This window comes from Brassica napus, chromosome A10 (assembly GCF_020379485.1).
Source record: "Brassica napus cultivar Da-Ae chromosome A10, Da-Ae, whole genome shotgun sequence".
NCBI lineage: Eukaryota > Viridiplantae > Streptophyta > Magnoliopsida > Brassicales > Brassicaceae > Brassica > Brassica napus.
This window is the reverse complement of record NC_063443.1, coordinates 9,559,684-9,573,034: the sequence shown is the minus strand read 5'-3', so window position 1 is coordinate 9,573,034 and position 13,351 is coordinate 9,559,684. Positions and strand designations below refer to the sequence as shown.

The window sequence follows — 13,351 nt, the reverse complement described above, 5'->3', positions numbered from 1 at the left end:
GAAGTTAATCACGGTCGTGATTCGAAAACGCTGTCGTTCGGAGTCCAGCGATAATCGTTATCCACGTTTTATCGCCTTCTCGAACGGATAGGAGGAAGAAGAATCAAGAAGTGTTAGGCTACTTCGCAGGCAGAGAGCGAGAACAAAGTTGAAAAAATGGCGACCATGTCTGCTCTTCAGAGCTCCTTTACATCTCTTTCTATATCCTCAAATTCCTCCTTCCTCGGCCAGCGTCTCCTTTCCCCGATTCCCCTCTCCGTCGCTTCTCCGGTAACTCTGATTCTCTAGTTCTGATCTTAATCTCTCGTCATTAGCACTTTAAATGGTTTTTAAGACGCTGTAACGACATCGTTTTGATGCTCTTTTTACTGATTTTTGGTTTGCAAATTTGGTTGCTTGATGGTATTACTCCAACATACTGAGAATGCGTGCAAAGTGTCTGCATTTTGGTATCTCCTCAGCTTATCTGTTGTACTCGTTGCAGGTCAAACTCGCTGAGAACCACCCATGTCTTGTCTTTGCAAAGGTTAGTAACCACAAGAACCCATCTGTCAAGTCTCAACCAGAAGGAAATTTGTTGAATCTTCCCAAATGTATGATTGCTTCTTCTTTTTGTTATGTTTTTTTTTTAAAAAATTTCAGCTTAAGCGTTGGGAAAGGAAGAAATGCAAACCAAACAGTCTTCCCATTCTGCACAAGATGCACGTCAAGTTTGGAGATACGGTCAAAGTGATTTCTGGACGAGACAAGGGTAAGATTGGAGAAGTCACTAAGATCTTTACCCACAACAGCACCATCGTCATCAAAGATGTTAACCTCAAGACCAAACACATGAAGAGCCGTGAAGAGGGTGAGCCTGGCCAAATTCTCAAGGTCACGCTCTCTCTCTCTTTCATTAGTTTGCAAAACAGAAACCACAATTTTGTAGCTCCCTTCACTTTCTTTTGAAAATGTGTTACAGATCGAAGCACCGATCCACAGCTCAAATGTGATGCTGTATTCGAAAGAAAAGGAGGTGGTAAGCCGGGTGGGTCACAAGGTCCTTGAAGATGGACAGAAGGTAAGATATCTTATCAAAACTGGGGAACTTATCGACACCATTGAGAAGTGGAAGCAACTTAAGGAGGCTAAGGATAAAGAAACCACTCAAGTTGCAGCTGCCTCCGCATCTTAACATCTCCACTTTTTGATATATTTGTCTCATGAATGTATTAAGCTGCTTCCTTAAGTAAAGCTTAGAACGGTCGGTCTGTGCTTTATTCTAAAGATACATTATTTTTACAGAGTATTTTCTAAAACTAGTGCATGTGCAAAGCTATGGAATATGTTTTATTTCAACCAAAATTTTACCAATAAACCATTTCAAATGAGAGGATTCCTGATTTGGATTTCTGTCATTATCTTCCAGTTGTAGTGCGGTCTGATAAGTAGCTGTGATTATCAAAACTCACGTCTCGTGAGTACTCTGAGAAGAAACATAAAATTTAAGATTTTTCAAAGAGTGATTTACACTATGAGTCAGTTTTTGACTTTTTATTACATAAAAGAGCAGTTTGTGCTACTTGGGTAGTTTTTGGTGGTTAAAGATATTGTTGACCTTGAAAAAGTGTAACCATAAGCTTTTTTGTGTCACCCTTATACATTTAGTTAGCTTTTCGTTATATGTGCCTCTAACTAAGCGTAACAACAAGAACCTTTTTTCTTTTGTTTTAATTCTTTTAAAATGTTGAAACCCAGAAAACGTAGAAAGCAGTGAACTTTTTTTTGTTTCTACTTTTTTGGATTTTTTCTTGGATTAGCATTATCGTTTTCCTTCATCAACTCTTTTTGACCATCAAAACCGAAACATCATGACTTCGCCGCCGCGAGTTTAGTATAATCGGCCACAAACTCAGTTAAAAAAACATCTATGTTATGGTGATTTGAGTCAAAATCAATTGTTATATCAAGGATCTATCATATTTGAATATTAATAATAAAGAAACATGTTGAATCAAAGCAAATCATCCCAAAAATAGTGAGAAAACAAAAATGGCTGCAAAACTATGTAGAAAGAGAAGTGTCGATGAAGAAGAAGATATACAAAATTACAATACTGCCCTTCGTTATCACAATCGCATGTGTCCACAACAAAAAAATTGTGTACATCCGTGAGTGTACATGTGTACCATACAAATTCTGGCGTACATGTGTACAACAAAAGAACTTGCACGTATGACAAAAATCTTTTTGTGGTATGGTAAAAATGTACACTTTAGAATTGATGGGCAAATAATTATACGACCTTTCAATAATAAAAGGATTTCTAACAAAAGCATATAAAAACTTTCATGGACAATGTCTCTTGATATTTGGTCAATGCTCAAATGTCCAATATACATATCAACACTTTTTTTTTTGAAACATAGAGGGGTGATACATAATTGGTTAATTTTGAGCTAAATCAAAGAGACAAGAGTTTATTTTGAAAGTTTGGAGGTAAAAAAGAAAGCAATAAAAAAACAAAGATCATTCGTGCAATTATAAAAATATACTGGAATTAAAAAAAAAGTGTTTCAAAAAAAAAATGTATCACCCCTCTAGTAATGAAATTGAACACATATATGCACATAATTAAATGTATTGGAAAATAAATTATATGAACTAAAATCTAAGACAGACAAAGCTCCTCAACATACCATGCAAGGAATCAGATTTCTCTAGCTGTGACTCTATTGAGTACTTGACATGATCTTTATTTTTTAATGACAACTTTCTTCTTTTTCTTGGTTGGATTAAAAGGTGCGAGCTAAGGATTAAAAACAATTTAAAACCACCAAATCAGAGAAGACAGTCTCTACAACCTTGCCATGCGAAATAAAACACGTGAGATATAGAAAACAGTCTGATAAGTGACTGAGTGAGTGGCAATGGGTTGTTTCTACTTACATCCTGGGAAGCGAAAAGAGAGATAACTCCAATGAAAATAAAGATGATAATGACAATAACAAATGTCGAAATAACCTGCATAAAAAGGCATTTTTAAGGAATTCTCATCTCTGTCGATTGAAGCCGAGCTTTTGCTAAAATCCCAATTGGTACGCATAGTTTCTTAGACAACATTTCACTCTGCGTTTTATAGAGTAAAAAGAGAAGTCAAAGAAAGATCTATGATTTCTCTTTTGAAGAAGACAATAATGGGTAAAGTTAATGGAATAAAAACTTGGAACATAAGAAGTGGAATGGAGAAACCGAAAAGACGACGAAGAAAGAGGAAGGAAGCCATCGTTAGGAAATATTTTTTTGCTTAAATCACATGGCATCTAATTACATTTTTGTTGGTTTGAATTTCCAAGCTGATATGGCATAACTAGAATTTGAGTATATGTACTAAAAATGATTATTTTGCTCAACATTTTTAATAAAAAAAAATAATAGAAAACGGTAATTTAATTTATGTAGTTCTGAAAAAACCTCCAACCAGATAGTGATTCGGGTTCTCTCCTTTTCCTCTGTTCTCTCTCTAGGAACTTTTACAGAGGAGAAGTTGAAGAGAAGAAACCTTACGCCGGTGTCTTTCCGGCGACTCTCTGCCCATGGTTGGGCTCCCCTTCCGGCATCGCACCTTCGTATTCGGTGGTCGGCCGGCCTTTGGCTTTGACGACGCACCAGCAACTCCGGTGTTATCGTCAGCTTTTGGCACCGCGTCACACGTTCTTTTCGTTGTAGACGGCGGTTTTCTTCCGGGTCGGGTTCTTCCTGAATTATGTTTACTCTCCTCTTCTTCGTGCTTCTTATGATTCAATCAACTTCCGGGTTCGATTGAATCGACAACGGCTATGTCGATTAAATATCTTTGTTTTGAAGGGGAGAGAGTCTGGCTTTAGTCTCGAGGTGTCATTTGTCTCTTCGATGTTGAAGATTATGGCGTTGTATAAAGTTGCGCTCTCACCTCCGGTTCTTGTCATCATCGCCGGTTATCTTTGAACGGGTTCCTGTTCCGGTGTGGTTCCGGATGAACATCCGACTAGATCTTTCGGCGGTGATGCTCCAGTCGATGAAGTTCGGTGGATGCTCGGTTCTAGGGCACATGTCCATCTACGCTAACAAGGAAACACATGGATGGGCTTAAGCTGATTCATCATTTTCTGTTGGGCTTTATTTTTGCTGGACTCTTTTTATGGGTCTCTGTGTTTGTTGTTTCTAGTTGGGCTTTCCTAGAGTATTTGTATATTTGGTCTTTGTTTAAACAGAAATTTTTACTCTCAGAGACACATTCTGTCTTATTAATTTCACTCAGAATCACAATGTGATACAACACACTTTGGCTATGTAGAGTTTACAAATATAACCCTCAGAGACATCTAGTTAACCACCCAATGAGACCAATCTATCTAGTTAACCAAAATGAGACCAAACCGATCCTTATCTTTTACTTTTTACAAACCATCCATTTACCTTATCTTCTCTCATTTTCACGGTTCTCGTAAAAACAATCTCAATCTCGACGAACCCTAATCCCTTTCTCCCGATGAACCCGATGAATCCTAATCTGGTTTTTTTACTTTCTGATTCTCTTCCCCGAAATCCTCTATCTGTTTAACCAAATCGCACCGCTTGCTTTCCGTATCTCGACCCAGAAATGCTTGAACTTTGCGGTCCAAATCAAACCCCACCAGATTCATCGTCTGGTTCGTCGCTTCGATTTCGCTTATCTGTTTCGCAGAATCATCTCTCGCCTCCGGTTTCTCGACCCAGAAGTTATTGATACTTGCGGTGCTACACACCAACAAGCTCCAAATGGAAGGTTAGATCCGCTTTTCACTTTCTTTTTGTCTTCGTCGGTTTGGAGCAAACCCTTAAATTTCGATTTTTTCCATATAAATTACAGATAACGCCTGTGATACCCGTCTCCCTGAGAGGCTTTTCGTCACTGACAGATTCCCCCGTAATCGTCTGAATATCTACTCGAGGCCGAACATTCTAGCTTTCCTCTGCCACGTTCTCCGGGGTTCTGAAGCGTTTGCAAAGATTAGGGAATCTTCCTTCGGAAAGCTTTTTGATCTCCCAACTCGTCAGTGCCCAGTTTCCTGTAAGCTGATACACAACCTTCTCTCCCGCCAGTTGCGCTGCAACCAAGAACACACGCTTTGGACTGTGTTTGGTAAAGACCCCCTTAGATTCAGCCTCGAAGAGTTTGGGACCATTACCGGCCTTAATTGTGGTTCATTTCCAGACGGCTACGAAGCACCTGACCACAACCGAAAGGATGCAAACAAGCAGAAGGGCGCACACAAAGATCCGTTGTGGCAGAAGATAGTAGGCAAGTACGACAATATCACCATTGCAGACTTAGCTGACGAGCTTGAGCACGACCACCAGATGGATGAGTGGAGGAGAATCCGGCTTGCTCTCATCATCATACTCCATGGAGTCTTGATAACCTCCCAACAGATTCACCGCCCTACGCTGAGGTACGTTCAGATGTTGGACGATGTTGATGCTTTCCTCGAATTCCCTTGGGGGCGCGAATCTTTCCTACACACTGTGCGTTGCATGAAACCGCCTAAGTTCGAGAAAGGCAACCCCGTAGACAGCCCAGTTGATATGCTTGTTATGAAACTCAAACAAAAAACATTCCGTCTCACCGGGTTCCCTCTAGCATTGCAGTTACTCGCTTTCAGAGCCATACCCATGTTTCTCTCTAAGATCCCTGCTCCCTTTAACGACCAGACAATAATGGACCTTACCGAGCCTAATCTACCTAACCATCCGTCCATTGAACTAGACGCAGTTCTACAAGTAGAAGTTAACCCCTCTGTAAGTTTATAGCTCCTCTAGCGCACATTGTTTGCCTTTCTTTGCTGACTGACCACGCTAACTTTGTGTGTTCTGTCACATGCAGCTGCGGGTGACACCACTCATACCAGTCGTCAGGGGACCGCAGCCTGGGTGGGGGTTATGGCAAAACGAAAAGACAGATGATAAGGTGACATACATGGAGCAGCTGATTGCCAACAATCATTGCTTTTCTAAAGCTATGTGGCCCGGAGGAGATTGCTCGGAGCCTGTTTTCACGTTTACTCCAATACCGGAAAAACCAGTCCACAAGAAACATACCGTTCCGAGGAAAAGGAAGGAGTCCACGCTCAGACCTCACACAGCGGGGAAAGACACTTCAGTACCTACTGAACAAAGGCGCAGCACCCGCTTGCAAGCGTGCTCCACTACAACCCCCGCCCCCTCCAACGAGTTGTTAGAAGCTAGAATCTCTACTTTGGAAGCCAATGCCACCGCTATGGTAGACATAATTACCGGGTTGGAAACCACAGTTGCGAAGTTGGGAGCATCCAACGAGCGTCTTAAACAAAAGCTACACTGGCAACTTAAAAGGAGCAGAGCCACTTCCTTATTACCACAGTTTGTTGTCACGCATCATCACAGGAGCGCACCTCAGCGACCACTGTCTAATGATCTTCCCGGTGACGATCATCATGATTCTCCCAACGCTAAGAGGCGTAAGACCAACCAGGTAACCCATTCTACTTGCATAACAACATACATAACCATTACAAAAGCTTGATTCTCAAACTTTGAGGTTTCATTTGTCTCCCAGGTCTCTGATGGCATTTTGGGTTCTCGATCACCTATTCTGAGTCAATACCGTGCCCAGCACTGTGCTTCTAGACGCATTGATTTCAACAATCCCATTCTCAATGATCACCTATCAGCTGACCACCCCTATGCTGACCACAACTCCTCTCCACATCGCTCCCCCGCCCCACACTCTCCCCTAATCCACGCTGCCAACCAACGATCCACCCAACTCCCACCCACTGACCACAGCTCATCTGACCACCAATCTCCTATCCATCAACCACATAACCACCAATCCCTTACCCACGGTTCAGATAACCACAACTCTCCCAACCACAAGTCACCAACATGTACTCCCATAGTCGCCGCCCAACAATCCCCTAACCACCAAACACATAACCACCCATCATCCACACATCCTACTGATACCCACAAATCTCCTAGCCACGAAGAGCATTCCTGTACCCCCCTCGTCGTCTCCCCACTTGACCACGAACAACCCAACCACATTCCTCCTGTCACCCCAACAATAGACCCACCCTCGTCTCCCCATAACTCTCCTCTGCCCGCTATCTCCCTCGCCCAACATTCTCCAACCATAAAAACCTATACCGAACTATCTCCCCTTTTCACTACGGTCAACTCTCAAAAATACCCGCTCCCACCTGCTCCTGCTCTCTCCCCTCAAGCAAGCCTTACACAAAAATACGCCCCAATAAGGACTTTGCCACAGTTTGATGCTACCCCTCTTAACAAACCATCATCCCAATCATCGCCTTCTCAGTGTCTTACATTACCCGAACCTTATACCGCTCCGCCTATCTACGACTCCTCAGCCCTTCCGTACTCCCCAATACCACTTTTTAATCCCACACCTGCTGCCACAACCCCACCCACCATCTCCCCTAACCCCCTATTTACCCCACCACCTGCTTTCACCACCACACCCACCAGCTCCCCAAACAAACCCGCGGGCTTCTCTACACACTACTCCACGCCAAATGCTTTCGCTGCAACTGCTACTTTTAAGGCGTCTAACAGCCGTTTGCTCTACCAAGTAAAGAACACTTTCTCATTTACTGATACTTTATTGACCCTCTGCTTATAACCACCATTCTTTCTAAACTTACTCACTCCTTTAATTGCTCTAGGATCCAAAAAACGATCACGGAGAGGGAGAAGCTTCTGATTCATCACCAGACAAGACAGTACGTAGGGTTGTCGACGAACTCAATGTACTGTCTCTGATATTAGATCTCTTACCCTTACAATTCGATGTCCCTATACTAATCCTTGACCCGCTTATATTGCAGGCACAAACGCCTGTTCCGGAAGTTTGCGACCTCAGTGACTCATCGCCAACCAGAAAAACAAAGGAGCATCAGCCGTCTGAGGCAGAAAAGGTCCTAGCCCAAACTTTCTTCAACCGCCCGGATTTCCCCCATTACCTTCTGGTCACTCCTCCACCGGAGGATCTATGGGACATTTTCGCAAAAACCATGGCAGCCAACAAAAAAGTGTAAGCAACATCACTAAACTTCTTCTTCTAACTATACATTCTACATTTTCACAAATCAACTATATCTTTTGTTTTTCTATGTAAATCAGCTTCCACGTCACACCTTCAAAACTCGACTTCAGCAACCAGTTTCTCCTCCAGCTCGCTACTCCCTCCCAGTGGACAGACTCTCTGGTACGTGCAAACACACTTTCTGAAACAGCAATGTCCCCCACTATCACCTAGTACTAACTCAATCTTTGTTTGTTTTATCTTTTCCCCTCCAGCACATGGCTGTGCTAATGCACATGCTAGACATGCATCACAAAGATGTGCTACAGATGGAGAATGCGACGTTTATGCCTCCCACCCTCACCTCATTGATGCAGTCCAAAGATCGCCAATTCCAAGCCGCACTTAAGAAAGACAAAATCAGGTGGGATCAGCGGATATCCAAACTCATCCTCCTTCCTGGTAAAACCTGGATGAAAGAAGTGGTGAAGGTATACACTCCAATGATATGGGCTGACAGACACTGGGTGGGGTTAGCCATCGACCTCCGGGCTGGACATGTCGACGTACTAGATTCGCTGCCCTCTCTATACGACGAGGAACGTGTTCAACGATTTCTCAGGCCCATCCTTCAGATGCTCCCCTATCTCATCCGCTACGTGGCCAAGAACAACTCCCGTGATCTATCTCCTTTTACATGCCAGTGGAGAACAGGCACATATGAAAACTCAAGGTCTGGCGACTGCGGTCCTGTATGCGCTAAGTTTATGGAGCTACATCTTTACGGTGACCCGTATCCACACATGAGTGGTCTCACAGATGGCATGGTTGACAAGTTCCGCCAACAATACGCAATGGAAGCGTATAAAACCATTGTCTTACCAGCTTACTACTAGTCTTCTCTCCCTAACTATATTTCTACGGATTAACAAGACACTTTTTCATGTATTTCTACTAAAGTGCCTTCCTAGTTATCGGAGTACTTGTGTATTTTGTATTGTTGTCATTCCGGCTAGAAACTACTTTGTAACCTTTTGTCAACAAACTAAACTTGCCGGTAGCTTTAGATCATTTGGGAATTTATCTACTTCTTCTCATGGTTAGCTTCATTGTAGTTGTGTTGTACAGCACCGGGTTTACCATCTTAGGGCTTCATTGTTCCTTAAGTCCGATGTATACTTTCGTAACCACATCACCGTGTCCACAATACAAACATGCTCAACAAACCTAACACTCAAACTTTCAAACTCAGCGTTTAGTACAATCACCTTTAACCACAACAACCTTCTTTACCATCACAAACAACAACCACAATCATGTCATCCACAAAGCAACCTTCCAACCTCACTAAACCATACTTTAATCACACGAAATAATCTAACCTACCCAACAATCCTACCCTAAACAAAATGAACCTTCCAACCTTGTTCCCTTAACTAAGTTAATCACATTTTTCACAAACCATGACCAACGAAACCATGAACACATCATCCACACCTCCCGTTACTTTTTTCTTAACCATAACCTACTTAACCACAACAACTTTCTGTACCATCAAAAACAACAACCACAATCATGTCATCCACAAAGCAACCTTCCAACCTCACTAAACCATACTTTAACCACACGAAATAATCTAACCTAACCAACATTCTTACCCTAAACAAAACGAACCTTCCAACCTTGTTCCCTTAACTAACTTAATCACATTTTCCACAAACCATGACAAACGCAACCACGAGTACATCATCCACACCTCCCGTTAATTTTTCCTAAGCCATAACCTATTTAACCATAACCTTACTGTCCCCCACCCCTCCACTTCCTCTCGTATTTACGACTACTTCTAGCCAGAACAAATATGCGCCGACCACAAACATATCATCCACTCCCTACACTGCCGGTACGTTTGTCGCAACCATAACCAATTTAACCACATCTTCGCTGACCACCGACCACTTCCCCACGTAATTACGACAACTTCTACCCAGACCACATATCCAACGACCACAACCATGTCATCCAAGCCAACGCATAATTCAAACCATTCACCACAACCACACCCTAAACCACCATTACCACATTGACAATGCCCTAACTAACCACGATAACTACTCCCCTTGCAAACCCTGCTATCTTCTTAACTTCGTAATGACAAACAACACACAGACCAAAACACTTTCACGTTATCCATAACAATAACCAACACAGAACTAACACCAACTAACACAAAAGCCTCTTGTTATACTCACACCAACTCACATATTACCCTGAACACAACTTTTCCAACAACGCTACACCCTTACTCACCAACAACTAAAAAAAACAACTTTAAACAACAGCCAGCCCCTAAACACCAGCAACTCCTACAAACTAACGGTTGCGAAATTAACCACACTCCCACCCACACCCCCTGGATCTTTTCTTACTAAAAAACCGAACACTTCCACGTCATCCATAACCATAACCAACGCAGATCTAACACCACACGCTAACCCTAAACACGTGGTCATCCTAACTTGACATACCTTGTACCCTTAACTAATTTCTCCTAACTTAATCACATTTTTTTCACAAACCATGACAAACGCAACCACAAGCACATCATCCACGCCTACACCTTCTGTTTATTTTTTCTTAACCATAAACTATTTAACCGCAACCTTACTGTCCACCCCCCTCGTCCACTTCTTCTCGTGTTTACGCCTACTTCTAGCCAGAACAGGTATGCGACTACCACAAACATATCATCCACGCCCTACACTGCCGTTACGTTTGCCCCAACTATAACCAATTTAACCAAATCTTTACTAACCACCGACCACACCCCCACATACTTACAACAACTTCTACCCAGACAAAATATCCAACGACCACAAACATGTCATCCACGCCAACGAACTATTCAAAACATTCACCACAACCACCCCCTAAACCACTGTTACCACCCTGACCATGCCCTAGCTAGCCACAAGAAACACTCCCCTTGCAAACCCTACCCACCCATCTCATTCACTAATCCATCTTTTATTCTAGATCCGTTTCAGTTTTTTTCCCACACATGTCATATACGACACTCAATAGGAATAACAAACATACAATTCCTACACAACATAAAAAACAACCAGAACATAAACATCCATAGACTTGTTTCTTAAAATCATACCAACAAGGTTTTTGCTCACACCATTGATGGCATTAACATCTCTACTACAAATACAAAAACAACTACTCCTTGAGGTTACACAGGTTCCGTTCAAAAAATAATTCTCCCAGCACCTCCATACAATACCCGTTCAAACAAAAAACTTTCATAACATAACCTTCAATCTCCAATCATATCGGAACCGTGCAATTGGTGCGGTTGTGTCCTTCTACCCTGCACCTCCCGCACTTATTAGACACAGTCTTCTTCTTAGGACTCTGCATAAAAGAAACACAATTTATCACACGGCTTGATTGTCACAATCAATAAATAATCACTAAAACAAATTCAAAAAAACTATCTACCGGCATCTCCCCTGTCGAGGGAAATCGTTTGGTTCTACGCCTCCCTGGTGGCCTCTTAGTCAATGGTGGCATCAACATTGCATCCCTCACGTCTTCCGGAATAGATTCGTCTCTGGGGTCGCCAATTGGCCTAATAACACATGCATAGGTTTCCCTCCATGCCACCGTCTTGTACCAATGTCCAACCATAGTCTCATATGCGAGCCCTATGTTGTGGCCGCAATCATGGCATGCCCACATGGTATCTTCATGTTGTCAAAGTACTTGCAAGTACACTTCTTCTGCTCCAACTGAACACTCTCAGAACCACCAAACTTCCCAACAACTTGGCAGCTCCAGCTAGAAATAGATTTCACCTTGCTGCCCTTCACCAGCGCTATCGACTTCTATTGTCATCAGACCCTGGTGCTTATTGGCCTTCTTACGTCTTGCACTGAACCACCTTGTCATCATCCCTTGTATGAACATCACCAACTCAATTATTGGGGACGACCTACCCTCTACCAATGCGTTGTTAAGCTGTCCAGCTATGTTACTAGTCATTATATTATACCTCTGGCCCCCAAAGTACGTTCTAGACCAACGTGCAGACCCTATTTTCCCCAAATAAATCCACATTCGCTGTTAGACGCCCTGATCTTGGCACAGAAATTCTTGTAATCCCTCATCCTATGCGCAGTCGCAGCCGCAGTCACCAACCTCGCTAACCCCTTGCTAGAAAACCTAGCATTAACGTTCCGTGCCAAATGGACGATACAAAACCCATGATGGGCTTGTGGATACACACAGCTAACCGCGTTGGCAATTGAAGTGGCCCGGTCCGATATTATAGCAAGGTTGCTCGAATCCGCCAATATCCTCTCAACCTTCTGCAGAAACCACGTCCAAGCCTCAGTATCCTCACTGTCTACTATTGCAAATGCCAAAGGAAACACTTGGAAATTGCCATCTTGTCCGCTTGCTGTAAGCAACACCCCCTTGTACTTCCCACTAAGATGTGTGCCGTCTAGAACCAACAGAAGCCTCAGCTTCTGGAACCCCTTAATAGATGCCCCAAACGCCAAAAACATGTAAAGAAACCGCTCCACGCCCTCGTCGTCAACCTCTGTCTCAATATCAGCTACCGTCTGATATATGGTGTTTTATACATCTTGTATATATGCTTTTAAATTGGTTTTCAAGTCTTTATCGTGTCTTTCTAGTCCTTTTCGAGTCATTACAGGTCTGGAGTTGCATTGGATGGGAGATGGACCAGCTGGAACAAAAGAGGCAGCAAACAGTGCAATTTGGTGGTTTTCACGCAGAACAGTCTTGATGACTGTTCCGGATAGCGGAGCAACCCGAGTGATTGTTCCGAGTGAGTGTTCCAGCGGCAGAGATTTTTAAGGAAACTACAATCATTACGGGATTTGCCATAATTATCCTTATTTTCTCTCCCAGCCGCCTGTGGCTTTGATATATCATATTTTCTGTTTCTCTTTATCATTCTACGCTATTCTAGACAGAAGAAAACCATTGGAGACTTTTGTGCTTTTGGATTGTAAAGGGAGAAGGCTCCATCTCTCTCACCATAGAGAAGATTATCCTGAACCTTCTTTCTATCTCTTTTATTTACATGAAGTTTTATTTTTTGTTTCTATTCAGTGGTGTATCTACGATACTATGTCTGAATTCTTTTCCCTGTAGCTAATGATGGTCTTGAAGGCTCATTTGGTTGACTGAAGAAAAGGAAGAAGACGTCAGTGAGTGTTATAA

At 42.6% G+C, this 13,351-nt stretch overlaps 2 protein-coding genes across 2 annotated transcripts; one reads left to right on the top strand and one right to left on the bottom strand.

The window, feature by feature from the left end:
• The first annotated feature begins 19 nt into the window (after positions 1–19).
• On the top strand, positions 20–1,301 carry LOC106423179 (50S ribosomal protein L24, chloroplastic). The gene is made up of 4 exons (XM_013863958.3): positions 20–270; positions 485–526; positions 643–873; positions 962–1,301. Exons 1-4 carry the CDS (start codon positions 157–159, stop codon positions 1,172–1,174), a joined length of 600 nt encoding a protein of 199 aa, XP_013719412.2. The 5' UTR covers positions 20–156; the 3' UTR covers positions 1,175–1,301.
• A 10,121-nt stretch (positions 1,302–11,422) lies between these two features.
• LOC106453787 lies at positions 11,423–12,139 on the bottom strand. The gene is made up of 3 exons (XM_022692090.1): positions 11,953–12,139; positions 11,597–11,841; positions 11,423–11,509 (listed from the first exon to the last, which is right to left on the bottom strand). Exons 1-3 carry the CDS (start codon positions 12,137–12,139, stop codon positions 11,423–11,425), a joined length of 519 nt encoding a protein of 172 aa, XP_022547811.1.
• Between the last annotated feature and the right edge of the window lie 1,212 nt (positions 12,140–13,351).